We start from the raw sequence: 26,998 nt of genomic DNA, 5'->3' as shown, positions 1-26,998 counted from the left end.
TTACACCCGTTTACTTCTAAAAGTTTCCCTAATGTTTAAATGATGTTAATGTTTACAACGTGCATTTTTTAGTTGATGTTTTTAAACAAAATCAAATTGAATTTAATGTTAAGAATTTATTGACGGAATTTTAAACACAAAAGCGTGTAGTTAACACTAACCTTATATGCCACAATTTTATTACAGTTCGCACCCAGACCTACTGGGGGAAGTATTTGCCTCAATAACTCACATACTTCAGTATATTTGATGCGACCACTAAAGAAAAAATTCCTCATGAAGACAAGAAAATTTCAAGACCTTTGAACATATATTAAGTTCAACTTAATCTAAAATATTAATATTAAACTCAAAACCATCGTGTTATTCGTGTTAAAAAATCGTTCAAGAACAAATACGAGTTAAAAAATCGTTCATGAACAAAAATCGAGACAATCTAAAAACCCAAAATTTAACTTAAAAACTCATTTTATTGTTTGGCAGAAAAGTAAAATAATATCCACGTGTTTTTACAATCGCACTGAGATTTCATTTGTTTAGTCAAATCTAATAATATCGGTTTTCTTTAAAATGATTTCGCAGAAATTTTTCAACTTTTGTGATTTCTTAGTCCATTAAAAAGATATAGAAATATAAGTTTTTGCATATGTCAAAAGTCATCTCGTTAAGATTTCTCCATCCCTTAAATAACTCTATTAATGAGAATACCTAGCTCTTGGATCAAAATTTGACCAAACTGTAATAACTTCATCCAAATGATGAGGTCCAACAATGCTAGAATCTTGTGTTAAAAATGCAAAATTGTCCATGATAACAGCGATAAACAAATTTAACATCTAAAAAAATTGTTTTTGTATTTTACTATTTTTTTTTACTAAAGACTATTTTTAAATTCTCATAGGAAAGATAACTAAATTTAACAACTGAAAGGATAAAATTTACTTACAAGGAACGAACAAAAGAAAATAAATGATATAAAGTAGAAATAGGCAAGAAAAGTTCCGCATGTTTCTTCTCCGTCTTCAACTGATTTCATGGTTTTATCACAAGGAGCAAGGCCAGTACATGCCAGCATTATATTAGGCCAATTTTCACCGGTCGCAATTCTGATAATAAAAAAATTTAGCTGTTTTTGTAACTGCTACATTACAATACAAAATAGGTAGTTAAAAAGTAAATAATGCTATAATTTCATAAAGTATTTCATTAATAAATATTTTAGTGATATTTTACTTAGATAATTGATATTTTTTGCATGGGATGTGATTAACAGCTCTACTTTCCAAGGAGATGATTATCACATCTTTTATCCACTTTAGACTCAAATATGTGCCTTCTAATGTGTGTTGCAAAAAAAATGGGAAATTTTAATTTTTTTTTACGCATTTCACTAAATTTTTCAGCTACCGGTCAAGTTTTATAAAATATCTTTCTCTACTAAGGCTGGTTTTCGATTTAAACAAATATTTGTTTTGTGTGATTTTAGATGATGAAGGGTATCGACTTTTTATAGTGCAACACTTTCTAAGAGCCTAGAAAGATGCTTTCGACATAGGTCATTCAATTGGTCGACCAAAGACCACACGTTCAAGAACAAACACTCGCAAAACAAAAGCGCGTTCAAATAGAGAGAAAAGGAGGTTCCACAGAAAATTAGCCGAAGAGATTTCAGGATTTCAGTCACTAAAGTAATTAAAAGTGATCAACATTGTCGGGCATACAAGAAAAGGACGGAGCCGCAACTTACCAATAGTCAAAAGGCTTAAAGAATTAAGTTTACAAGTTGGGTGTAAAACAATTTCCGAAAAGAAGAAACATTACAAACTTTTATTCTGATGAGATTTTGATGATATTTGATATTAACGGTCTGGACAATGCACACAATGAGAGAATCTGGTCTGTAAATCGTGGAAAAAGCTGGTGTATAACAAAAAAGAGAATTTCCGCAAAAAGTTATGGGGCAGTTAGGTGTGTGTTTGAAAGGAAAAACACCATTGGTCCTATTGGACAAAAATCTTTATTCCATTTTTATTTTGAAAAAATTAAAAACATTAAAGACCGTTAAAGCTTGCAGTGAAATGATTAGAAAAAGTGTAAGAAATTTATGTGTGTTGAATAAATAGATTGTTTTGTATATCTAAGAATAAATGCAAACTACTTGCATTAATGAAAGTGAAGTTTTAGGAAGAAAAAGAAAAGGAGAATGTTTTTTTTTTAAAAAAAAGGGCACACCGCCATAACTAAAATTGAGTGAGGCTAGTGAAGAATATTCATTATGCAAGCTTATTATTACAATAATTAATATTAGTCATAGAAAACTGTTGTAAACCTAAACAACACTTGAGTTGAACTGAAGTATGATCTAAAATGGTTGTTTTCATTGATTAAAGACCATGGCTCATCCTTCGAGGTGATCGAAATTCGAGAAAAAATCTAAACATAAAGTAATATTGTTAGAAAACTCAAGAGAAAAACGAATAAAAGTTAAATTAAAGAATAGAAATAGAATAAAAGTTAATAAATTTGAGACCACTTCAAAACTAACGTTCAAACCTGCATTCCAATGATAGCGTAAACAAAAAACAGCAGAAAAATTAGCATACCAACATAGGGCAATGTCTGAAACAAAACATATTTGTAACTTATCTTTGTAATTAAAGCATCAAAAAGAAACCAGCTGAACAATCAATTACTGACTAGAAATTATATGTTAAGCAAATAAAAACTTATATACAATGCCTGCGTCAACATTTTGATTATTGTTTTAATAGTTATGTAATCTTGCAGCAATTCTGAGATCTGCTTGTCTCACACACTTTAAATTTGCTTAGTATAAAGATTCAAAATAGCAGTAATTAGCATGACCAATGCAGGCCATTATTTCTAAAGTAAGTAAAAAATACTAACTGCTGCAGCCTTTCATTTATAGTGTGTGAATGTATGAACATAAGTGTATTTGTAAGTTAGTTTTTGGCGATTACTAACAAAACAGGTTTCTAACTGATTTTTCAAGGCTTGATTTGAATTTTCTCAGCCTTTAAAATGAACTAAAATTAGTTACTTAATATTTTCGATGGGGTGTGAAAGCTCTACTTTCCATGGAGATCATTATCATATACATTTTTTCATATAAACACCTCTTTCGACTCATAAAGTGTCTTTCATAATGCAATAATTCATAGAGCATTCATAATGCAAGTTTATTACAGCTCATCATGTTTCTTTTTAATTGGTTACAGAGATAAAATTAAGTTAAAATAAACTCAGGTTTGGAATAATGAGAAAATAACAGCCAACAAGAGAAATCTGAGTATAAAAGTTTACTTGAAATGACTTAAGAAATGTCCATAGCAAAATACGCAGTGATCGACTTCTTCTGAGTAGCTTAATTAATCTCATTGCCCGAAACAAACGAAAAATGCTTGTGTCAAATACATCATCTGCATTAGTCTAAACTAAGATAAATTTACTCTTAAAATTTATGCCATAAATTATGATGAAAATATTAATAATTACAAAACAATAGCAAAACGTATTCAAACATTAGAACAAAGCAGTTTTTTTGTAATGAAAACATCTTGGCTGTGTTTTATCAATAAAAACATCATCAATGAAACAGGTTTTGAAAATAAACTAAAATAAAAATTTTTAACAAATGTAAAAAAAAAAAGAACAAAAAACAAAACAATTCACTTACAATAATTCTTTTAATACAAAAATCTACAAGGCCACCAAGCATTATTAACAAATCAAAATCGTTCCAAAAGTCTTTGAAATAATTCTAAAGTCAAAACAATGATAGTTTTTAACATGCTTCAGAATCATACATTAGGATTTTATTAAAATTTATAATCCATCAACTATAATATTTTACATTATAGATTTAGCAAACCTTGCTTCTATCAAACTTATCCCAAAGAAAAAAAAACTCATACATTTTAATCAAGTTAGAAAAGCAAGCTTATTCTCATTTTAACTTACACAACCCAGGGCAAAAAACTTGACCACAAATTCAAAAAGAAAAAGAAATGAAAACACAGTATTGATTTGTTTCATTATCCATTCATATCGAGTGGGTTCATTTTCATACTAATACAAATAAATAAAAAACGAGAAACAACATAAACGTTTATAATATTAGTTATCTAACACTTCCATAAAAGTAATAGTAAAAAAAGAAAGACATCATGATATGCACCTCAATGAGCAAAGCAAATGTGTTAAGCAAGATAAGACATGTTATAGTCAGTTCCCATGCATTAGATTCTATCAATGACCATGCAGCATACTGCCAACTCTTGACATCTTCTGGCATAAAACGCTCTGCAGGTTTTGCATTCATTGCAAAAATTAAACTATTCCTCTACAGTTAAAAAATAATACAATCAATGAAATCTTGCATTTGCTTAGTAAAAATTATTTAAGCAAATAAACAAAATCTAGTTCAATACAAAAAACAGAGTAACATAATATGACAGTATTTAACATTACATAAAATATTTGTGGTATATTTTTTGTAAATGTTGTACATAAACATTTTGAATATTGTTAATGATTGTTAATCATACAACAACAGCAATATTTACATAACAACAAAAACACTTTCATCCATAATTTTAAAAACATCTTTATCATTATTTACATGACTATTGAGATTTTTTAAGAAAATTCAGTTATACTTTGGTTTTTACACTTAAAAAATATTTTAACAAAAATACTTAATATTTTATTGAGAACATTTTTTTTTTAACAATTATAAACATTTCCTTCAACTTAGTAACATAACAAACTTAAACAGTAATTTTTAAATACTTACAGCATTTCGATCAAGTTGCTGACCAGCTTCAGCAGCACCCTGCTCTTGAAATGTTATTATAATCATTCCAACAAAAACGTTGATAAAGAAAAATGAGAAGACAATAAGAAAACAAACAAAATAGATAGATAGCCAGATTTTATTATTTCTTAAAGGACCATGATGATTAGTTGTTGCATCCACTCCTCTTTGCATATGTCTAAAGTGAAATAAAAAAAAAGGAATTAAAAAGTGAAAGTGAAAAGGAAAACAAAAAAAAACTTAAAAAAATAAAAAATAAAAACTTTCTTTTAATAAAAAAACATCATGCCTAAATGTTTAACAAAAATAGTTAAATAAAAAAATGTCTGAATTTCATTGTTAGTTATTTTTTGAAAACTTACATATACCAAGCATCTCCAGTTGAAGAAGTAAACAAAGTTAGCATTGCATTTAATGTGTCATCAAAATTAAAATCAAACAACTTCCATAAACGCATTTTTTCCTGATTATAAGAAACAGAAAACATCACTAACTAAAAATAATCTAATGCAAAATGATAATGCATAGGATTTAAATTATAAAAAAAAGATTTAGCTGCATATACTTGAGTTGTAATAATAATACAACTTACTTCTATGTAAATTGAATTAGAAAAGCAAACTTACAGATGGAAGGTTGTAGTTGTTTTTATCAAAGAGAATGTAAGTTCCGCTTGTAAAAAAAAAAAATTAAAAAATAGAAGTAGGTATCTTTGTGCAAAAATTTTCAATTAAATAATACCATGAATGTAACTAAATTTTCAAATTGCTTGACTTTCTTCTCCTTTCCTAAAAAAACTTAATCTACATTTTGTGTTTTTTTTTGAAGTTTTGATAGCGAACTTTTATGTATTTGAAAAAATTAAAGTAATAATTTTGACTGCATTTATTTATTAATGCTTAAAGATTTAAAAACAATAGTTTAAAATGCAGAGCTCTGGACTATTGCTATTTTTTAAAAAGATTTTTTATTTTATTTGTTAAATCTAATTTTTCTACTAAATATTTTAGAACAAAACATTTAATAAGAGTAATTTTCAAGGGTTTTTTTTTATGTAATAATTTATACTTTTAACAACCATTAATCATTTAAAATTACCTGCAATCTTCTTCATTATCAACAGAGTCATCAGTGCAATACCAGAAAGAGCCCTAAATCAGTCAGGATCACAGAAAAAAATCTTCACTTTGTTAATGTTTACTGGCTAGTTTAAACATAAGTTTAAATTATTTTTGTTTTGTGATTAATTATCAATTGTTTAATCTTTACTTTAAAGAAGTCAATCAAAGGTTGTAGTGGTGTTTAACTTTAAAAAGCTGTTTTATTTTCATTTATACATTCTTTACGTTTAAACTATTTTTATTGTTTTATGATTAAATATTATATTGATTATTTAACTATTAGTTGTTAACTATTAATGTGATATTTAAGCATGAAACAATAACTAAAATAATGTGATAGTTGATGTGATAATTAATGTGATATTTAAACATGAATCAATAAAAACTAAAATGGGCTCTTGCTCACCATGAATGGACAATAGAAGACTTTGAAAATGTACTCAGAAGAGATAAATGAAATTTCAAAATATTTGGTTCAAAACAGAGTTTATGTTCATTCAAACAACAAAAAGAAGATGTTACTTGAGTGTGTGTGGGGCCTACAGTGAAGCATATGGTGCTTGCTGTCTTGGTTTGGGATTGTTTTTCCAGCTTGAGTGTTGGAAATTTAGTTAAAATTTATGGTGTAATTAAAAAAGAAGAATACAATAGAATTCTTGAGCAAAATGATGAAAGTTTTTTTTTTAATGAAAAATTAGTTTATATACATGTTCGTACTTAAATCTTGTTATACCCATTTTTATTTTGTGTAGTTTATTTTTCTTTTGTTGATGCATTCTCAATTTTATTTTTAAGCTATTCAATTACTTTCATTTCCTATTTTTTTCATAATGGTCAAACTTTTGGCCACCAGTGTATAAAAAATTAGAAATCGTTAAGATGCTTTGTTCCGTTGATAAATGTAAACTAACTCACTCAATTGCAACCTTTCAGTAATATAGTAAAGAGGTTTTACATCAATAGACACACCGCTATTTCAAAACAGAAGTGCCTAATTTTAACTAAACGTAGCACATAAGTTAAAAAGGAATTTTCAGGTAATAGTTATAATAAAAAGGTAATGACTTAATAATACCGAAAATATTTGAACACCCATTATTGAGAAGATCAGCAAGAATTGAAGGGATAATATATTCACCAAAAACACATTCTTTAATGAGAAGATCATGCACTGAAACACTGCCTACATATAATAACACATAATAAGATAATAATATTAACTAATAATAATATTGGTAATAATAACTAGTATTGGATGAGTTTGGTAAATCTTTTAAAAAAACTTTTCTAAGAAATGTATAAAAAGTAAACAACATTTATTAATATTTTATTGATAAATATTTTATTAACAAATACTTTATGAAATATTATATTAATAAATATTGTTTTTATTTTTATAAACATGTTTAAGCAGTAAAAATATAAACTTTTTTTTGCAAACCTTTAACTTTGGAAGCTTGTTAATCGATTTCAAGGGCCTGAAAACTCTTAGTATACGAAGAATTTGAATAATTTGCCTGGATACTTTTGATGTATTTTTCAGACTATAAAAAAAGAAAACCTACATACAAAAGTAATTTTTTTTAGTATTATTTTTATAAATGTAACAAAAAAGCAATTAATAAGCTTTATACAACAAAGTTTTTAAAGTAATTAAAATGCATTGAAATATTCAGTTTGTCTGAAGTGGAGCTACAAACTAGGAAACCTTCTTAAAAAGTATATTTATAAAAGAGTTATACAATCAGTCTTGCATATATCAAAAAATAACCCTGAGAATAGCACAAAAAATAAGGATGGAATCAAGATACAGATGTTTTCAAAAATAATTTGAAAGAAATAAAATTCATAGCTTTGCAGCTGCTTGAAATTGAAAAAGCAATTATAATCATTAACTGTAAATAATAATTTTAAAAAATGTTTGAATCTCTTTTTAAACCATAAAGTAAAAATTTCATTTGTAGCTTTTATAATCAGTCAAAAAATGAGTTTCATATACTTGTATAAAATTTTCAATTCATTAAAACAAGTTACATTTTTATAACAATTGAGGCCACAGCACAACTAACAACTAACAAATCAATACAATTCCAAACATCCCGACAGTATGAACCAGAATGTAAAATAAGGCCATAATTAGTAACCTAAAAACAACAAATACAGAAGAATTGTAAAAACAACAGAACATGCAATTAACAAATAACTTTCATCTGAATAACATTTCAAAGATAAAATCTCAAGACAAATGTGGTTTGTTTAAACTTTTGTATCATTTTTTATGGTAGTACTATTAGTTTAATGCTTAAAACTAGTAAAGACAAATAGTGGTGAGGACAAAGATGATGGTAGTTATGAAATAACAGCTATGCATTTGTATTTGTTTATGTATACAAGTATGTGTATATATCAATAAAAAATATTGTGTTCTGACCTTTATAACAACTTCTAAAAAAAATATACTTGTGAAGAAATAATCTGCATATCCTAACACCTATAAAGCCAAAACATAAAACTTTTTAGCATTTTTACTTATTGCAAATACTTTCATGTAAATAACATATTCTTATATACTCTAAAAGAGCTCTGTACAAAAGAGCGTACCTTGTTAATGGTGGCATCTGGATCTGTGACATCTTCAAAAGCCAATAAAGCACTACTGATAACAATCAACAAAAGCATAATATTATCAAAATACAGAGAAGTCACTAAATTATGAGTGAACTTGCGAAATCTAAAGAAAAAACAGATTTTTTTAAGATGGAGGGAGAGTAAGACAAAGAAAATCAATGGAATAATTTTTTTGATTGAAGTTATACTCCTTAACATTTCTTAAGTTCATGAAATTCACACTCTTTTTCTATTTCTTTTTTTTATAGTCATTGTCTTTATAATATTTCATAACACTTTAAGACTGTTTTTAGCCATTAAACACTCCAAGGCAAAAAATTTCAACCATAAAACACCCTAAAGTTTATTTGGTGAAATTCAAATATAAATTCATGAGAAATTTGAAAGAAAAAGGAAATCTCTATCAAAATTAGAGTGAAAATAGAAAAGATAGAACAACAATAACAACAAAAAAAAAAGTCTTTTTCATGATTTGTTTCTCATAAAAATAACTAACCGATTTGATGGCTCAAAAATAAATAATGTTTTCTGTTCAAGCATCGGTGGTTTGTATGGCTGTGGAAGGCTAATCATTCTACCAGGATTTTTAAGATTTTCTAAGAAATTATTGCCAGGTTTTGCACTGCCTAGAAACAAATCTTAAATAACTTAGTTTCCAAATATATTATAATGATTATTGCTGATTAAAATAATTTCAAATTGAAGTTTTTTGTTTAAAATTATTTACAGAAGTAAATTTTAAAGAAAAGTCAAGAAAAATCTTACAACTCTAAAATAATGTGAAAACTTGTAATTTTTTATAGTTTAAATATCAAATGTTTGGCAAGCTTTAAATTTATACAATAAGAAAGCAGATACTTCTACAACATCTAAACAGACTTGCAAAAAGCATTTTTACCATATTTAAAAACATGATAACAAAGTTTGAAACTTTTTTGAATAACAATTATCAATGTAAGAAGTATCAATTATTATACATCTAATAAATTTTATACTTATCTAACTACATTTTTTCAACTTTCAAAAAAACTTTTCAATCAGTTTTTTTAGTGTTTTTTTTTTAAAAAAAAAAAACTGTAAGAACAACATTCTTTAATTGTAATTAATAATTGCTTCTACCTGAAATTGCTTCTACCTTTAATTATAATTAATAATTGCTTCTACCTGAAATATTGGTGTCAAACTCAGAATTCAAATCTCTTAAGTAATTTTCTAAACCCTAAAACAACGAGAAGTAATTTAAGTACATACACTGTATAAACAAATGATTATTTTGAAGAAATTTACAAGTTAAAAACTAGAATTAGAGAAGTCGATGAATTTTTCCAGAAAGTTTACAAAAATCTTACAATTTGCTCTCCCTCATCAGCATGATGATATCTATGAACCATGTTAAAACATACTCAAAATTCTTTTTAACTGAATTTAATAAAATGGATAAATCTTTTGTACAAAAAACTAATAAATCTAAAAATATTTTAACAAATACCTGGAACTTTTTTTCGAAGCAAACTTTTCTTGAACTTCTTTCATATGCTTTTCACTCGCAGCTTCTTCTTCTGCTATTTTTTTTTTTTCATTGGCTGTTAGAGAAATATTGGCTACAGCAATAGCCAAAAAAACGTTTAGTAAAACATCTATTAGTTTATGTCAAGGTCCTTAAGAAAGCAACTCCTAAAATGAAATATTTATCTTTCCTATTAAGAAATATTTTTCTTTTTTTCTTATAACACATTTTGAAAGCACATTTTGATATATCAATAATTTTTCCTAAGTAAAAAAAAAAATTTTTCGAAAGTATGAAAAAAAAATTTGGTTTTAATTTTTTTCCATTTTCTTATTTTTATTTTGATTTGCTTCAATGTAATAGCATATATGATGGTTCTTTTTTCAATTATATATTCATTTACTAATTAACATATTTCATTGTTAATTAGTAAATGAATATATAATTGTATATTGAAACAAGACTAACTTAGTGATTAATCCCAACTTATTGGGATAGGTTTTTAAAGCATACTGTTGGAGTCTCAAGAATGAAAAAACCGAACCTAAACGTCAAAAGAGCAAAAATGTGTATTGCAGTTAATATACAGAGACTTATTTCTTGAAGTCTTGAATATTCATTAAATTTAGGGACAAAAACAACAGAAGAGAGAAAAGTGAGTCAGAAACAGACTTGACTCAATTGTAATTGAATTACAATTACTGGAAATTTTAATAGTAAATGAATTATAGTTACTTGTACTTGTAATTGAATTACAAGTAATTATATTACATTTACTTGTAATTGTACCTTATAAAATACAATAAAAATTTCAATTACTTCATGAAATTGTATTTAACTACAATTAAATTACAATTGTATTTGGCACATGCCTGCTTAAATTAATTGAACCAAGTCTGGTCAGAAACAAATGATTTTTGTGACAACAAGCTTGAATTACATGATAGTGACTCAGCAAGTGATAGATAAAGGTGAATGCTCTTCAGAAAGAACAAAAACAAATACAAGGAATTATGTAAAGTAATTGATCACAATAAAATTAGTAATTAAGATGCATGCCTTTTTGTAAATGCAGTTTTGAAAGACCCAATATATATTGTCTCCATCAAAAGCAACTGATCCTGCTAAGTTACAATGCCAAAGGATTCTTTAGAGAAAGAGTGTTGATGTTGAGTATAATGATGAGAGACAGAAACTGCTGTGTATTGGTTTGATGGAAGGCAGGATTTTGTGCTGGTGAATACTTCAACCTTTTCTAGAGATAACTATATAGATCATAGTTACCTAGTAGTAGTAAGTCACATGATGTTGTAAAATAGATTCTGTCAGTCATAAAAGATTCAACAGAAAGCCATTTACCTTTAGTATGCAATCATACAAGTAATAATATTGGAAAAATAAATGCAATCATCAGAAAGTTGGAGGTGAGTTTAGGAAGGCCTTTCCAGTGGCTTGTGTGCTTGCTACACTTTAATGAGTTCCCTTTTAAAAAGCACTTTACAAAATTGGATGGTGGAACTACTACTGGTCTTTTGTCTTCCTCAGGTGTAACTGCCTCAATTCTTGAATATGATCCCAAGGATTTACCTGTATCCAATTACTTATCAGTTTCAGGAAAGGTCTTTAACAAAAATGACAAATTTATTGTTAATAGTTTTGCATTAAGTGCAATCTTTCTTGTCAAAGTAGTGCCAGGAATTTATTTTATTTTTTGCAATAGTACCAGAAACTGGATAAAGCAGATTAGTTGATTATCTTGCTTGTACTGAAGATTAATTGCTACTTACTATATCCAGAAAATATTTTGCTGGCTGCTGCTAGCAATAGCAATCAAGTGATTTAAGATGAAGTAGTTGATAAAACCACTAAAACACGCCTAAACCCAGTAACTATATTTATTCATAATAAGTAGATGAATATGAATATTTGATAACGACATTCTGAATTTAGCAGTAAAAACATACCTTGAAATGTTTGATTGAAGACAATTTACTATTACATCACTGCCACTGTTGTCCCATCTTTCTAATGAGTAGTTTACTGATGACCAAACCAATTATAATATCTCATATACCAAGCCATTTACAAGCTGTACAATGAGCAACTAAAGATATGACTGCAACCAGTTCAAAGGTTTATAGCAAAAGAGCAAGACATAGCATTATAATAAAAAGCAAAGTGTCACAAATCTCCTAGGATTGATAGCAAAGTTGATTTCTTTTGACTTCAATACAGCTTTGACTGGAGAAAAATAATATTTTTCACTGCTTTGATAGCATCCCAAATATCTTATATGAATAAAAAACTGTAGCATGTGCTATTACAGCATTATCCTGCACTATTTTTGAATAACAAAATTAGCTTTCCTGTAACACAATTGGTAAAAAATTTTATTTTTCAGGATCAGAATATTAAGGAGCAACTTTCTGCATATTTATTTTATATTTTTTGACTCAAAAAAAATTGAAGAATAAAACTTAATCTTTAAATGAATTAAAAAATCTGAAAAAATTTAAAACTAGCTCCTTTTGCACTTGCCAATTTATGCAGCACCATAGTGTTCAAAAAACTAGAATGCATTAATTTAATGTTTTCAGTTTTAACACTGCAGAACCCTTCAAGTTACTAAAGTATATAAATACATAAAACACAGGCCAACAAAAAATATGCAGTGAAATCTCTTTAAACATATGCAGCTAAAACTTAGGTTTTTTTGGGTACTGAAACCATATTTGGTATCAGTATCATCAACAGTTCTCTCACAATATGACCTTTATTGTATATTTAAAAATTGGTGAATTAAGCTACACAAAAAAAAAATAATAATAACTTAGCTGATGCTTTACTTTTTTTTATTTACTAGATTTTATTTAATTTAACATACCATGCTTTTTAATTATAACTCACCACATTTATAACAAAAAGGAAACTTTTTACAACTACAGCTAATCATTTTTAGACCACATGGGCAAAAAACTAAAAAAACAAGGTTATGCTACTGAAAAAAAAACAAACAGCTGTAAACAATGAAGAAAAACCATGCAGGAAAACAAAGAGCAATACTGAAGGTGTCATTCACCACCATTTTTTTTATTATTTTTGAACTTTTTTATTGGTGACTTGTTTAATTGAAACAAATAACAACAATTTTAATTGTACATGTATAATCATTGTTATTCAAAGAAGTTTTAATGCAGAAAAAAAAGATACACCTTCCAACACAAGTAACTGCAACGAAATATAATGATACTGCAAATCCATTTATTGAATTTGGGGTTGCCAACGCTAAAATTGCATTATTCATGACACTATTCCAATCTTCTCCAGTCATAACCTGAAAACAAAATCATCATGAAATTACAACTTTTTATTTTTTTATTTTTTTTTTAAAAAAAAAAAGCTTTTTGAATTAAAAAAAAAAAAAAAAAAACCATTATGAAACAAAACTTTATTATGCTAAATCTTTACTTTGATTAAAAAGAGTAAAAAACAAACAAAAAAAACTAACCTGAAAAACTGCTAACATAGCATTAAAGAAATCATCAAAGTTTGTCCGCAAGTTTTTCTCTTTTAACCTGTTACAGTTATTAAAATAATTAAATCTATTGAGATTTAAATTGTGTTAATGGAAAAAACTAAAAAAGGTTTTTATCATAACATTTCTTAAGTTTTAAGACTATTTCTTACTCCCCACCAAAGAATTCCATGCCAAGTAATGCAAAAATCAAAATGAAAATAAATAAGAGAAGTAGCAAACTCATGATCGATGTTAAACTTGCTAAAATCGATGAAATTAAATGCTTTAATGAGCCCCAGTATCTGGAATTGAAAGAAAATCAAACTATTTCTTTAGTCTTGAAAGTAAGGAGGGAAAAAAGTATTTAAGGAAACTTTCAGAAAATTACATACCCTGTAAATCTGAAAAGTCTCATCAGCTTAAGTTGGCGAAAAACGGAGACTCCAATATTTATTTTAGCAAAGAACTTTAAAATCCAATCTAACACACTTGCGATTATAATCTTTGGATAAATAAAAATAAAAAACAATTTTTAAAATGAAATGTTAAGAAATTAAAAAGTTGAAAAAGAACATGAACATATATCAGGAAAAGTTTGTCAAAATGTTTTTAGTAAAAGCACTTTTGATTGAACTTTTAAAAAGTTAACAATACTTGAACTTTTAATGATTAATGTATATATAATTGGTATGCATAAACAAGTGTATAATTCAACTCATTTTATAAGTCGAACTCCTATTTTTAATTGAAAAGAATTGTTTAATGTTTTATAATCGATGTATAAGTTAAGGTGTGTTTTCCCCAGTTTAAAACTTTCAACTTCTTACATTATTAAGGAGCATTTTGAGCCATTCTAAATAGCCTTGACTGGTATATGCAGTAGTATGTGGTTGGTATGTATGTGGTTAGTATGTATGTGATGTTGGTATGTACTTTAATTGGTACACTTTTCAAAAACAATTGCAAATATTGATTGATTCTTTAATGACTTTTTTTATATTTATACATGTAACTTGTGAATTGTGTAAAGTTTAAAAAATAACTTTTTAAATGTATATGAAAATTTTTTAAATGATTTTCTTTCATCAATGTAGAAAATGCTTTTAAAAAAAACAATCACAAACCCTTAATCTAAATATTTTGTATCAACAAATGCTAACAACATCATTTAAAGATGTTATTATTTAACAAAAAGAAGGCATTTAAAATGAAAAGCAAGTAAGTTACTTACTGCAAAATCAAATATGTTAAATTTAGATTTGAAATATAATGCTGGTCCCAAAGCATAGATCTTCAAACAAATTTCAAGAAAAAAGAAGCCCAGAAAAATATGATCTGATGCATCTAAAAAATAACTTTTCTGGCTGAAAAAATTAACAGGGAGGGGGGAGGGGAGGGTATAACTATTATAAACTGTATAAATTTAAACAGATTGTAAGACTTTTTTGTAAGACAAAATTTGATAACTCAACTTACTTTGATATTATAGTTTAAAGCCACTACATCATTTTTTACTTTTAAAACTATTATTCAACATTGCCTACAAGCTTTTGCAATAGCTTACAAATGATCAATTAATACTATATTTTATATATCATTTACCATATTATTCACTTTACCAGATTATCACTTTAAGTTGGTTGATTTGTAAAAAAAGATTCTGTATAGCAATAAAATATATAAAAAGTAAAAAGAATGCAAGATTTTGTAACATTTACTTTCAACATCAGTCATCCATTTTGGTTGCTTATCATACTGCATTGCTCCAGATAAACTATTGAGAAATACTAATACAATCACTAACCAATCCATAAATGTTGATAACATGAAAGCTTTTAACTTTGCACGAAAAGCTGCATTTCTGGCTAGGAATAACTTGGTGCAAGATTGTCTAAATAACACATTAACTTATATTATAAATTCATCTTTTTTAAATTAAACATAAAAAGTGGATTTTCCTTAAACTATATACAATCCCTAGACAGGATTGGATATAGTTTATCCAATAGGGTTTTTTTTTTGTCTAATACAGGATTTTTACATATATTACCATGTAGGATGCAACAATCTTTTTTTAAAAAAAATTAAATGTGTTAGGGATCTTTGAAAAAAATCATTTTGCCCAAATATCATTGAATTTTAAGGACAGAACTTTACAGAAAACATGCAATTGATCAAGATATTTTAAATTACAAAATCATATATTGAAAATCATATATTGTGATGATTGTGTATTCAGAGCCTTTGTGATTTGTAGCTTCTTAAAGGAAATCAATACGAAAAAAAATTAATTGATTTTCCAACAAGCAACAATAAAATGAAATTGGAAACAAAGGTATTGTCCTAATAAATTAAACTGATGTATCAGAGTGCAATCATGTGATTAGATAGGAAAGAACCAAATTTTAACAGACCAATAAGATGTTGTAATGAGATGTATAATAAACAAGATTTTAAACAAGATTTTAATTAAACTTTGGTTTTTCTTCTGTAATTAAAATCAATTACTTCTCAGAATTAATATAGGCAATAGCTTGTGAGTACAATGTCTTAATTTATTCACACTTTTTACAGAATAACGCCAAGTAATTCCAGAATATTTGGGTTATCGCAATAGTACAAATGATTAAGACAAATTTATTTAAAGTTCTAAAAATAGTTTTGATATTACAAGGTTTCTCTAGCAACTGTCATGGTTAACTACAATAAATTATTTTTTGATTTAAAAATGATCAAGATAAATTTTCTGTTCTGTTACCATGGGTTGTATTGCCACCTTAATAAAGGTGTCATTTTGAAACTTAGACTAAAAATACCCTTATTTGGTCCCATTATGAATTTTAACAGTATGTTTTTCTGTATAACTCAAGTTCTAGAAGAAGAAATTGACTGAAAAGTAGTACCTGACAATTATTGAGGGTGCTGATTAAGTGAGGTTAATATTTGAATTCATCTTATTTGTACTCTGAGGGTTTTTTAGGCTAATAAAGAATATGGGAAAGTTTTGTTTAAAAAAATTGTAAACAAACCGTGAAGATGAAGTATAACAAAGATTGCTGCAATTAATTCCATAACTGATCTGACATTAAAATTTGGTTCAATGATAATCGTTATTAGATAAATTTTTATTAAATATTATTTATCAAATATTAAAAGTAACTTCAAGATTACTTAAATATGCTGCTTCCACTAGGAATTACTTCCACACCAATTAAATTGAAAATTCTTAATATAACACGAAATATTAAATATCTGATAAGGATTTTAGTTTATCTATCATCAAATTTACTTGTGACTCTTATGAAATTCCACAAGAGCTTGATTGGGTTCAGATTAGAGGACTGTAGTGGCCACAGAAAACCCCCTTAGCTAATTATTTTTTAAAACAATCTTTCATGCAGAGCTTGAAAAAGTTAGCTATGGTTATTATCCCTATTAATTTGTTACGGAAACATTTTTAATTCTAAACATTCTCACTTTTAAAAACAAATTTAAAAAACAATGGTTTTTATTATTTGTTAAAGTAATTCGTGTTAATACTTATCTAAATTAATCTCAAACCTATTTTATATCAATATATTTTACTTAGATTGCGGTAGAATAATGAGACTCCAATTCTTAAAAATCATAACAGACCTTTGATCTGCTCTGCATTATTACTGGTAAATTTGACGGAGCCAATTGAAACAAATTACATAGCAAAAGATAGAAACATAGTTGCCTTTGATAAAAAATGAGTCAATTTACTTAAAGCTGGTTTAAACATTCAACAACTAAACTTGTTAATGGAAAAAAGTGTAGAAGTCAACCTCAAAATGCAGCACACAGTGCATTAGAAATCCTATATGGTATACACTTTCATCATTTATTATTGCACTTTCACTTATTTTATTTTTTAATTCACTTAAATGATTTCTACAAAGTTTTAAGGAATGCTTTTCTCATTATCTTCTGAAAAATGAATTGCTTGATTTTTTTAAATGCACAAATATACTTCTTTATTCATTTTTCTATCTATTTTAACACTATCACTAGTATTATTAGCAACAATACCACACTATTACACTACCTACAAAATATTTTACAGTTGACATCACACACTGTTTCATCATCAATTTGCCAACTTTTCTTTGAAAAAATACAACTCCCTTCACACTCAAAATTTGGAACTTTGACTTGTTGGTCTAAAGAACACATTTCCAATCATTAACAGTCAGTTTTTCATGCTATTTTATCCATTGTATCTTCTTTTCTCATTTTGGGCCCAAAGAAGTGGTTTTTTTACAGCTATTCTACCACCAAGCCTTTTTACTGCTGTCATAGATCTTGGATCTTTTCAAGAACTACTCACACTATTTGTAATTTCTGGGGCAGTTAGTAGTCTATTTCTTTTACTAGTGTTAGTAATTCTTCTATCTTGAGTAGCAGAGATAATATCCTGACATTCTAATTGCTTTTGATTTGAACCACACTTCCAGTTTCTTTCTTCTTATTCCGTTACTATTGAAGTAGTAATTTTAAAACTTTTCACAATTTGTCCCATTGAACATTTTTAATTTTATTTATAACTCACATTTTTTGCCATTTTTTATTTTAAAATATCAACTTTAACAAAAAAAATAAGAAAATTTAAGTTATTATCAGACTTCACTCTGGGAAAACTATACCACAACTTTTGAAGTGTAATATGAAGAAATATTTATATAATTATGTTTCTTAATATTTATGTTCTTAAAATGAAAATTGACCAATAACTTTTGCCATCTTGAAAATGGCAAAAGTTTAAATAAAAACCAATAATTTTTGCCATCTTGAAAATGGCAAAAGTTATTGGTTTTTATTTAAGCACCACCTTGGTTTTTATTTAAACACCCAAGATAAAATCAAAGCATGCATTGTTAAATTCATGGGGTTTGTTACAATGATTCCAGCAAAGTGGATCATGTAAAAGTAAGAAATGAGTTAACAACCAATTAACTGAGTTTTGCCTAGACCCTTTTAAACATTCTCTGGATTCTAGTACCAATACCATTTTAGTACCTGCATCGACTGCAGTGATATCAGAAATAATCCTCCTTTTTTTTTTATTCATCCAGAAGGTAGGATAAAGATACTCTTAGCTGATTTATCATCACAAGCTAAAATGCCAAGATTGAGGGTTCTTGCAAAATTCATTATTTAAGTAGATTTCCACTTCAGGGATAAGTCTTTTCAAGTGTGCTTTTGTCTGCATCCTTGATTACTTGACACTAAAATCCTGATTGTGATAGAGTAAACACATCTAACTCTTATTTAAGTATGTTTTTAAAAATAGTTAATGCTTTTCTCATACTAGTGTCAAAAGTGTCCTTCTTGACAAGGACACTTTTGACACTAGTATGGCTGCAGATTTTGTATGATTATAAGATTTTGTTATATGATTTTGTTATTTGACCTAGAATTCACTTTATTTGTATATGATTTTGTTAAATTTTGATGCTTTACATGCAATATAAAGTTGAAACAAATTTTTTATTCAAATAGCTATGGAAGGGGGAGAGGGGAGGCATAAATCTTTCCAGCCCCCTGTAGCATAATACCTCTGCTTGAAGTCAACTATGTAAATGATAACTAATACATGTTACTTTGGATTTTTTTATGATTCCAAAATCAATTGAATAAAAAAAAGATGAAAACTTACCTAACAGCATCACTTTCAAAATTTTCTTTTCTTTTTACTGTGAAAAAAAATCAAAACTTCTGCATAAGTCAGAGTTTATAAAACAATTTTAACCTCCTTTAGTTTATAGTAAAACTAGTTGTAAGAGTGTCATGACAACAGCCTTACTAAATTTGAAATGAATTTGTTTGACAAAAACTTGTTCCATAAAATTATTTGATGAAATTAAATAAGCAAACTTTCATACATTTTTCTTCAAACTCTTTCACAGCAACCATTTCACCACTATCAATCCAGTATTTGTATTTTACAGAAGCTCTTTCAACAGCTGCTATAGCACGCAGTTGTAAAAAATCTGTACGATATGCAACCCGCTCATTTTCTTTCTTGAACTGGCTAATAATTGAAAAAAATCTTTTTAAAGAAAACTGAATAAAAAAAAAATTTTAAGAACAACTTAAGTATGATAACTCAATCAATCAGAAGCAGTGCAATCAATTCACATATTAGTAAAACACTTTTACCATATAACAGTACAGTATTTTTTTAGAGTTATAAAATAATACTGTTAAGACATGACTAAAACAAGATCTTTTGGTTCACAACAATTTTAAAAAGAACTGCTTTTATTTAAGATATAAAAACATTTAAAATGCTAATGTTCAATGTATTTTAGAAATAAAATGTAATTTTTAAAACTTTAAAAAATCTTTTTTTTTAACATTTAATAATCAGTTCTTTTTTTTTAATCTTTTAGTTTTGTCTACAGCAAATAGAATTTAAGATTTAAATTTATAAGAGCTTTGGACAAATTTTGATGTTTAACAATATCTGAAATTCATTGAGCAGATATGCAATGTATGAAACACTTTCCTTTCTTTAAAATTTGAATTGTTAGTAAAACTTAATAGTAAAACAAAGAGCAATCTTTTTATGAAGAATTTTAAAGTGCAATCTTTATACTTAGGTAAGCTTGCTAATAAACTTAACTAATATGGTTGCCTAATTGATCATACTAATGCATAAAATTAAACATATTTGTACTTGTATAAATTCCATATCATTTGATATGTTACTTATTAGAATATAAATAAGCTGCACAGTTAAATGTATCATTTTGTTGCACAACAAAATAGTACATTGACTCTAAAACTTACTCAGATAATTAACTCACCCTCTCCAAGTTCTCCTTTTTTGGCACAAAGGAAATTGTAATCAAAATGAACATATAATTTTCAAGTATTTTAGAAGTTTGCTTTTTTAATTTTGCTCTTATTGTTATTACAGGCTGTCAAGTGACTACTTTTTAAAAAAATGAAAAAAAATGATACTATTTTTTGAAAAAAAATGAAAAAAAATGAAAAATTTCAATAAAAAAATGAAAAAAATGACAAACTTCATAAAAAAGAACGACACAAAAAGTCATTAAAAAATAAATAAAGATGACTTTTTCACAAAAATTTATTACAAATTGTTGATAGTCTACTTTGATTTTTTAAAACCATTAATTAATCTCTGCATTTCACTTTTTCGTTTTAAACCAATATTTACTCGCAACTTTTTTTGTTCATTGCTATGTGCTTTAGCATTTGTAAAATTTCTTTTTGCACTGTTTACCATTTCATGAGCAAGTTTAATACCAATCATATCTTCTTTATTGATGGCACTTTGCATAGACTTAGTTGCTTCATCCAGCATTCTCTTAGCAAGTTCAAACTCCATAACCGCATTTTTCTCATCTTTTTCTAGATTTTGCTCTTTTTGATCAAGATTAATTTTACTTTTTTCAATTTTTTGGAGCATTTCCTGGTGTTGTTTCTTTTTACAAATAAGTTCTTCCTCATGAATTTTTTAAAATCTCGTTTCTTCCTCTTCTTCAGTTTTTCTTACTTTGTAAATTCTATGAGCATTTTGAACAGCTTGAACAACATCTTTTGCTAATGTATCAACATTATGTGCACCTTGGCAACTTCTTGCATATTCCTTTGATATTCTCAAAGCCATTAATGCTTCATCATTTAACTTTACTCTCTCTGAAATCAATGTATTCTTATTATCTGATAAACTTCGCTCTACACTAGCATTTCCATTCTGAAGTGTTAAACAGCTCTTAACAACTTTATGAAGAAATCCATACTTAGTTTTTCCACATTCTGTATTACTTTGGAACACTTTAGCCCAGTAATGATCTACTCTTTTTAATTTATTTGTATTTGAATCTAAATACCAGTCTTCTGAAACATTATCTGCTTGGTATAACTTCCATTCATCCTTCACAAATGATACCTAGAAAAAATCAATGAAATAATTTTATTCAAAACACCAGATAATGATTTGCAATCATATAAGTATATATAACTGCATTACTTACATATTAAAACCTAACTAAAATTTGAAACTAAATTGCAAATAATTTTGTGAAAGAACTTCTAGAAAACTTTATTAACACTAAAATTAATACCTCCCTCTCATTTACAATGTGTGGCATCATAGCTGCTATTCGCCCAATTGCATTAACAGTCCAAGGTTTAGATCTCATTTGTGGACTCAAACAAGTCAAGTCTTTTAATAGTTGTGAATCAAGAGGAAGTTTCTTTTGTAAGTGTTTAACAATGGCTATATATCCATCTCGCATTTGTTCTAGGCAGATATATCTTTTTTTTTTCGCAAGAAAGTTTTTTCACCTAAAAATTAAATATTTTTTATTGAAACACAACAGAAAATTGGAAAGAATAATGACCATATTGTTTTCTATAATGATATATCAAATAATTAATCATATTAACAATAGATTATAGTATCTCCCAAGTAAAATCTGCAAGTATCAACAACAACAAAATACTAACCTGGTTTTTTGCTTCCTCACCAAAATCCATTTTATTTATTTCAAGATGTATAGTTGAATCTGAGGAATCAATTTTTAAAAGATCTTTAGTAAGTTTTTTGTCAACAGCAGAAGGTTTAAGGAAACGCTTCATCAAAGATATTAAAAGATCTTTCATTTTATAAAATAAGATATGAATAAGTGGTCCTTCATCTTGGAATATCATTAAGTATTTTTCAAACAAGGGTGCAATACCAATAAGGAATTTAATAGACACAAGTAACTCCTATAAAAAAAAAAGTAAATAGTTTAATCTTCTTTGAAATCTTCTTTAATCTTATTCTCTTTAAAACATAAAAATTTTAAAAAACAAGGCTGATGTAATTTATTACATTTTCATTTTCCTTTAGACTCTTCTGAATCCTTACAAAACGTTTGTTGTTTGTCAGAGTCTTTTTATATTCTTTTTGTTTTGGAATGTATTCCAAAAAATATTTCTTTGTATCTTCCCATCATAAAAGGACTTTTTCAAGTGTAGCAGAAAGAGTAAGCCATCTAGTATTGACAAATCGAAGAAACAAACTTTCATCTTCAATAAAAATGGACTCTGCTAACTTTTTGAAGTCTTCAATTTTGCATGGTGCATTCTAAATTAATAAAATAATCATACTAATATTTATAGATTATAACCAGGGATGGAAAGTCCCAAGAAAGACTCCAGGGTTTTGAGTCAAAGATTCCCTAGTTTTTCCTGGATTCTAGAGTAATGAGGTGTGAAAAAATGGCTCCAAAAATGTTTAGGAACTTCTGAACTCCATAGAGAAAAAAAACTGGCCTTTAAGAGTTCTAGAATCTATCATTTTTGAACCTGGAGTTCCTACCTACAATAACACATAAGGATTATGTATTATTGTAACTAGGGAAATAAAATTTCTATTAACAATAAAATCCTTACCTTAAACCATGCATGTAGATCAAATGCTAGCTGCTCTGCATCTTCACCTAGAACCATAATTGCTTTTCGAAATGCATTATGCACTGTGTGCAATGTACAACTTATAAATGGTAACAAACCATTAAAATCATTGCTACAAAGCTCCTCATTTAACAACCTCCAAATAGCCTTGTTTATGTTAGGACCATCTGTTGAAATATTAAAAAGACGACCCCATGGTAAGTTATATTTTTTATTGTGGAATAAAGATGCTAGCATTTTTTTTACATCTTCAGCTGTTGCTCTCCCAAAGAAAAATGAGGTTAAATATTTTGTGACAACTTGGTTTTCTTCTTCTGACCAAAAACGACATAAAAGATCCATTTGTTTTCTCTGCTGAGTGGTAGTTGTTTCATCAAACATCAAAGTGAAAGCAGCAGGGCTTGAGGTTATACTGGTACAAAGTCGTTTCTCTAATAATGGTCCAAGACCATCTTGAAAAATATACGAAGCTTTTTGGCGACTCATTGTAAAACCCTGACAAATCTTACTATCTGGAAACATCCTTTGAAATAGTACTGATGTATTGTCACAATGTCTTAAAGCAAGATCATTCTCAGTAACTTTAAATAGCCACATGGCTTCTGCAGCTGAAATTTTATCATTAGTAGAATATTCTAATGTAACAATTTTTTTCTCTCCTGTAGAGTTTGTTTTTGAATCTATATAAAAATGGCGAGCTGTATTTGAAAACCTAATATCAGACACTGATTTATGTTTTGGTTTAGAAGAATGTTGAAAAAGAGCTTGAAAACCAACTAAGCTATATTTTAACTCACTTAAACATAGTTTACAAACTGCATATTCTGAGTTCTTTTTCTCAGCCCATAATTTGATTTTGACTTGATTCATATCTAACTTTTCCAACCACACATCAGTCCATTTAACCATTATGTATGGGTTTTATACAAAAAATTACAGGTTTAAATGAGTAACTTCACTAAAACTTTACACTTACTGCTTTCTGGTTTACTTAAAAACTAACTTTTCACTTCGATTTCTTGACAAATAAAGTAACTATTAATGTAAAAATAAAATATCAGAACACAACCATTAAAAAATTATGATACTTAAAAGAATATTATCCCACCTAATAGTATTGATTTTTTAAAAAAACTTGTTATATAGTAAACAAAGAACACAATTTCAAAAATTATAATAATTAAATGAAAAACATCTCACATCTTTATTAGACATTCTAATACTGAACATTTTTTGTAAAATATCTCAACAATGAGGAAAACTAAATCTTTAAAAGGTACAAAGTAACAAAAAAAAAAGAAAAAAAATGACAAAATTGAAAAAATTGAAAAAAAAATGAAAAAAAATGACATAACAAAAAAGACCAATAAAAAAATGAAAAAAATGAAAAAAATGACAACTTGACAGCCTGTTATTAATGTGATGCTCTTAGCGACACATAAATAATTATATTGAGAATATTACTCATAAATTGAAACTTGGTAAGTTTGTAGATTTTTGGATGCTGAATCTGCTGAAGTTCTAAGTAAGTATTTTTAGAACAACATTTTTTTTAGAACAAAATTTTTAGAGAATTTACAATTACTCATGTTTTGGTTGGATGTTCATTTAAAATAAAAGAGTGGAAACTCAAATAATAATAACTTTACAACTAATAATATTTAAATGAAAATGTTTGTAAAAGATATTTTTTATAAAATAAATATTTTTTTACATTTAAAAACATTTTTGTAAGCAATTCTAAATTATCACTGATCAATCATTAACTTAGATTAAGCAATACAATACCTACCCACTTAGGACACCACAGACCAAATTTAACATAAACTGTGAACCAATAACATTGAGTGAATAAAAATATATCCATATGAATTGGGATTTGTAATCAAACACTAGATATGCCTAAAAACTCAAAAAAACAATTTTAATACTCATATCTTATTTTAATAAAAAATTAATAAAATGGAGATATAGTGATTATAAAAATTAAATATAAATAACAAAAATTTTATGTTATTTAACAATAAAAATTTAAGCAAATGAAATCCTAAAAACTGTGAATTTTTTTTGAGTAAATGTTAAAATTTTTACAGATTGTTTAACAAAATCATTTTTATGCTCAAGCAGTTGCTATTTGGTCACAAAAATGTTGCTGGTACTATGATGGTATTTACATTTTTAAACATAAAGTATGGTCAAGATTTAATTTGTAATATTCAAACAGTTTTGTGTTAAAACCACTAAACCATTATTATTTTTAATGAGTTCCACTTATTCAATTTGTTGAATAGTAAAAGGTTTTGCAACTGCAATCACCATTAAGCCAAAATTGTATGAAGATGATGGTAAGAAAATTATTCATTTTTTCTTGAACAATACTCAAGACTGAAATCATAAAGAAAGAGAACAACAACTTCAAAGACAAATCATAACGAAAGAGAACAATTCAACAAGTATGGAAACGTAAATACTAGTAGAGTTAAATACTTCAAGAATTCAAGTTTACAACAATATATGTTAACTGTTAAACATTTGAAAAAGATTAAGAACCATTATACTCATAACCATTATACTCATAACCATTATACTCATAACCTTAATACTAGTGAATGTTTAACAGCTTGCAAATAAAAATTTCAAAAACTAGTGTGGTGAATAAAAGAAAAAATTGATAACTAAATAAAAAAAGTAGAAAAAATAGGAAAAAAATTAAAAAAACAGGTTTGCTAAAAAAAAAAGTTAAAATTTATCAGTCTTTTTCAACTTTTAAAATCATTCAAAAAAAAAAAAAAGGAAAAGGGAAAAAAATTTTGATCGCCTTTTTTACCAGTTAACATTATTTTTTTTTTGTCACCAAGAAGACTGTACAAACATTCTGTTGCATCTGGTAGTGAAAAGTTCTTTTCATGAATGACAAAACTTACTGTCTAGTTGATCCATCTCAGGTACCAAGTAGTTAATACTACAATACTGTAAGTGATTGTGAAACTGATATAAAGGCTTAAACTAAGAGAAAGTTATTTCTTAAAGCAATTTCTTTGGTGTAGTAGACAATAAGGATAGTCAGTTGCAAAACTCTATGTACTACAAATGTGTTATTGATTTCAACAACATGAGATTTACAGATTCAGAACCCCAAAAAAGCATGTTTACAAAACTTTAGAAAGAAAAAAAAAGCCAACCATTACAATACCACTTGCTTTTGACAACATTGTATTAGTGCAGCAATAATGCTAAAACATCAATCAAAGTCTCCTTGAGATTCTATTGATATTCTATATTGATGACTTGGTGGTGCTACTGTGATGATTTCAATGATTAATAATAAATACAATAGTTGTATATTCTGAACGAAATCAAGTTATGCAGTGGCATTTGATTTACAAGATTATATACAAAAGAAATTCCTTCGAGGAATGATATTAAAGCACATTTACCATCTTTTGCAACAGAAATTATGAACAGTTAAACAAGAATTAGGACACAATTTCTAAATTTAGGAATAGTTGGGTAAATAATTCAAAGGATGCAGTCAAGGAAATTAGGGGTTATCTGTTTACTTATTTCAAGTGTAACCTGTAAAAAGGTTGTTTGGTGTAAATCTAATAAAAAGTTTTGAAAAAAATGAATAAGTCCTTATTATTACTTCTTATAGTTTTGATTTTTTTTTTACCTTTAAAAATCATCCAATTGCAATAATAAAAATTATTCAAGGCATGGTTGCAAATTATGCAATCATACCTTGACTATAGTTCACTCACAGGTTAACAACTTTGATATTTACTGCTGTGTTGATGATCAAATGATATTTACAGCAGTGATGATAATCATTATGATATGATGAAAATCATAGTAGTAATCATTATGATGAAAACAATAATGTTAATAATTACAATGTAACAGCAGTAAAAATAAGTACTTACCTTACA

At 27.0% G+C, this 26,998-nt stretch overlaps 2 protein-coding genes and 1 pseudogene across 11 annotated transcripts in view; all 3 read right to left on the bottom strand.

Moving 5' to 3' along the window:
• Positions 1 to 26,998, bottom strand: part of LOC145185117 (voltage-dependent calcium channel type A subunit alpha-1-like) — a 31,234-nt gene that overhangs the window by 1,362 nt on the left and 2,874 nt on the right. For 3 of the 9 annotated variants that reach the window (XR_016455554.1, XM_090097534.1, XM_090097536.1), the window contains 31 exons: positions 24,862 to 24,971; positions 19,517 to 19,665; positions 19,291 to 19,327; positions 15,329 to 15,501; positions 14,842 to 14,954; positions 14,003 to 14,112; positions 13,781 to 13,912; positions 13,602 to 13,668; positions 13,304 to 13,427; positions 10,076 to 10,223; positions 9,936 to 9,966; positions 9,751 to 9,805; positions 9,083 to 9,212; positions 8,560 to 8,689; positions 8,390 to 8,449; positions 7,993 to 8,102; positions 7,400 to 7,502; positions 7,034 to 7,141; positions 5,936 to 5,988; positions 5,464 to 5,509; positions 5,200 to 5,300; positions 4,817 to 5,015; positions 4,199 to 4,363; positions 3,982 to 4,089; positions 3,698 to 3,781; positions 3,325 to 3,450; positions 2,554 to 2,619; positions 2,330 to 2,433; positions 947 to 1,106; positions 709 to 836; positions 162 to 258 (listed from right to left, as the gene is read on the bottom strand). Coding sequence is in view for 5 of the 9 variants with exons in the window: in XM_090097534.1 (XP_089953660.1) it covers positions 162 to 258; positions 709 to 836; positions 947 to 1,106; positions 2,330 to 2,433; positions 2,554 to 2,619; positions 3,325 to 3,450; positions 3,698 to 3,781; positions 3,982 to 4,089; positions 4,199 to 4,363; positions 4,817 to 5,015; positions 5,200 to 5,300; positions 5,464 to 5,509; positions 5,936 to 5,988; positions 7,034 to 7,141; positions 7,400 to 7,502; positions 7,993 to 8,102; positions 8,390 to 8,449; positions 8,560 to 8,689; positions 9,083 to 9,212; positions 9,751 to 9,805; positions 9,936 to 9,966; positions 10,076 to 10,223; positions 13,304 to 13,427; positions 13,602 to 13,668; positions 13,781 to 13,912; positions 14,003 to 14,112; positions 14,842 to 14,954; positions 15,329 to 15,501; positions 19,291 to 19,327; positions 19,517 to 19,665; positions 24,862 to 24,971 (3,327 nt within the window). In the remaining 4 variants the exon portion in view is untranslated. Of the gene's footprint in view, positions 1 to 161; positions 259 to 708; positions 837 to 946; positions 1,107 to 2,329; positions 2,434 to 2,553; positions 2,620 to 2,771; positions 2,884 to 3,324; positions 3,456 to 3,697; positions 3,782 to 3,981; positions 4,090 to 4,198; positions 4,364 to 4,816; positions 5,016 to 5,199; positions 5,301 to 5,463; positions 5,510 to 5,935; positions 5,989 to 7,033; positions 7,142 to 7,399; positions 7,503 to 7,992; positions 8,103 to 8,389; positions 8,450 to 8,559; positions 8,690 to 9,082; positions 9,213 to 9,750; positions 9,806 to 9,935; positions 9,967 to 10,075; positions 10,224 to 13,303; positions 13,428 to 13,601; positions 13,669 to 13,780; positions 13,913 to 14,002; positions 14,113 to 14,841; positions 14,955 to 15,328; positions 15,502 to 19,290; positions 19,328 to 19,516; positions 19,666 to 20,443; positions 20,575 to 24,861; positions 24,972 to 26,998 lie in introns of those variants that run through there. The other 6 variants (XR_016455555.1, XM_090097538.1, XM_090097535.1 and 3 more) reach the window with 6 other exon arrangements.
• LOC149883790 (uncharacterized) lies at positions 20,725 to 21,151 on the bottom strand. The gene has a single exon (XM_090097540.1). The coding sequence runs from the start codon at positions 21,070 to 21,072 to the stop codon at positions 20,752 to 20,754; it is 321 nt and encodes a 106-aa protein (XP_089953666.1). The 5' UTR covers positions 21,073 to 21,151; the 3' UTR covers positions 20,725 to 20,751.
• LOC145187752 (uncharacterized) lies at positions 21,309 to 24,108 on the bottom strand (annotated as a pseudogene). The gene is made up of 5 exons (XR_016455558.1): positions 23,049 to 24,108; positions 22,486 to 22,740; positions 22,116 to 22,379; positions 21,731 to 21,953; positions 21,309 to 21,555 (listed from the first exon to the last, which is right to left on the bottom strand). The product of XR_016455558.1 is annotated as an uncharacterized LOC145187752 (transcript).

This window comes from Hydra viridissima, unplaced genomic scaffold (assembly GCF_058129835.1).
Source record: "Hydra viridissima isolate aposymbiotic clone 2 unplaced genomic scaffold, HvirCarnegie_v1 scaffold_9, whole genome shotgun sequence".
Lineage (NCBI taxonomy): Eukaryota > Metazoa > Cnidaria > Hydrozoa > Anthoathecata > Hydridae > Hydra > Hydra viridissima.
This window is presented reverse-complemented; position numbering and strand designations above follow the sequence as displayed.

Coding starts and splice junctions, on each gene's coding strand:
- LOC149883790 (XM_090097540.1), bottom strand. CDS start 21,072: ATGCTCCAAAAAATTGAAAAAAGTAAAATTAATCTTGATCAAAAAGAG.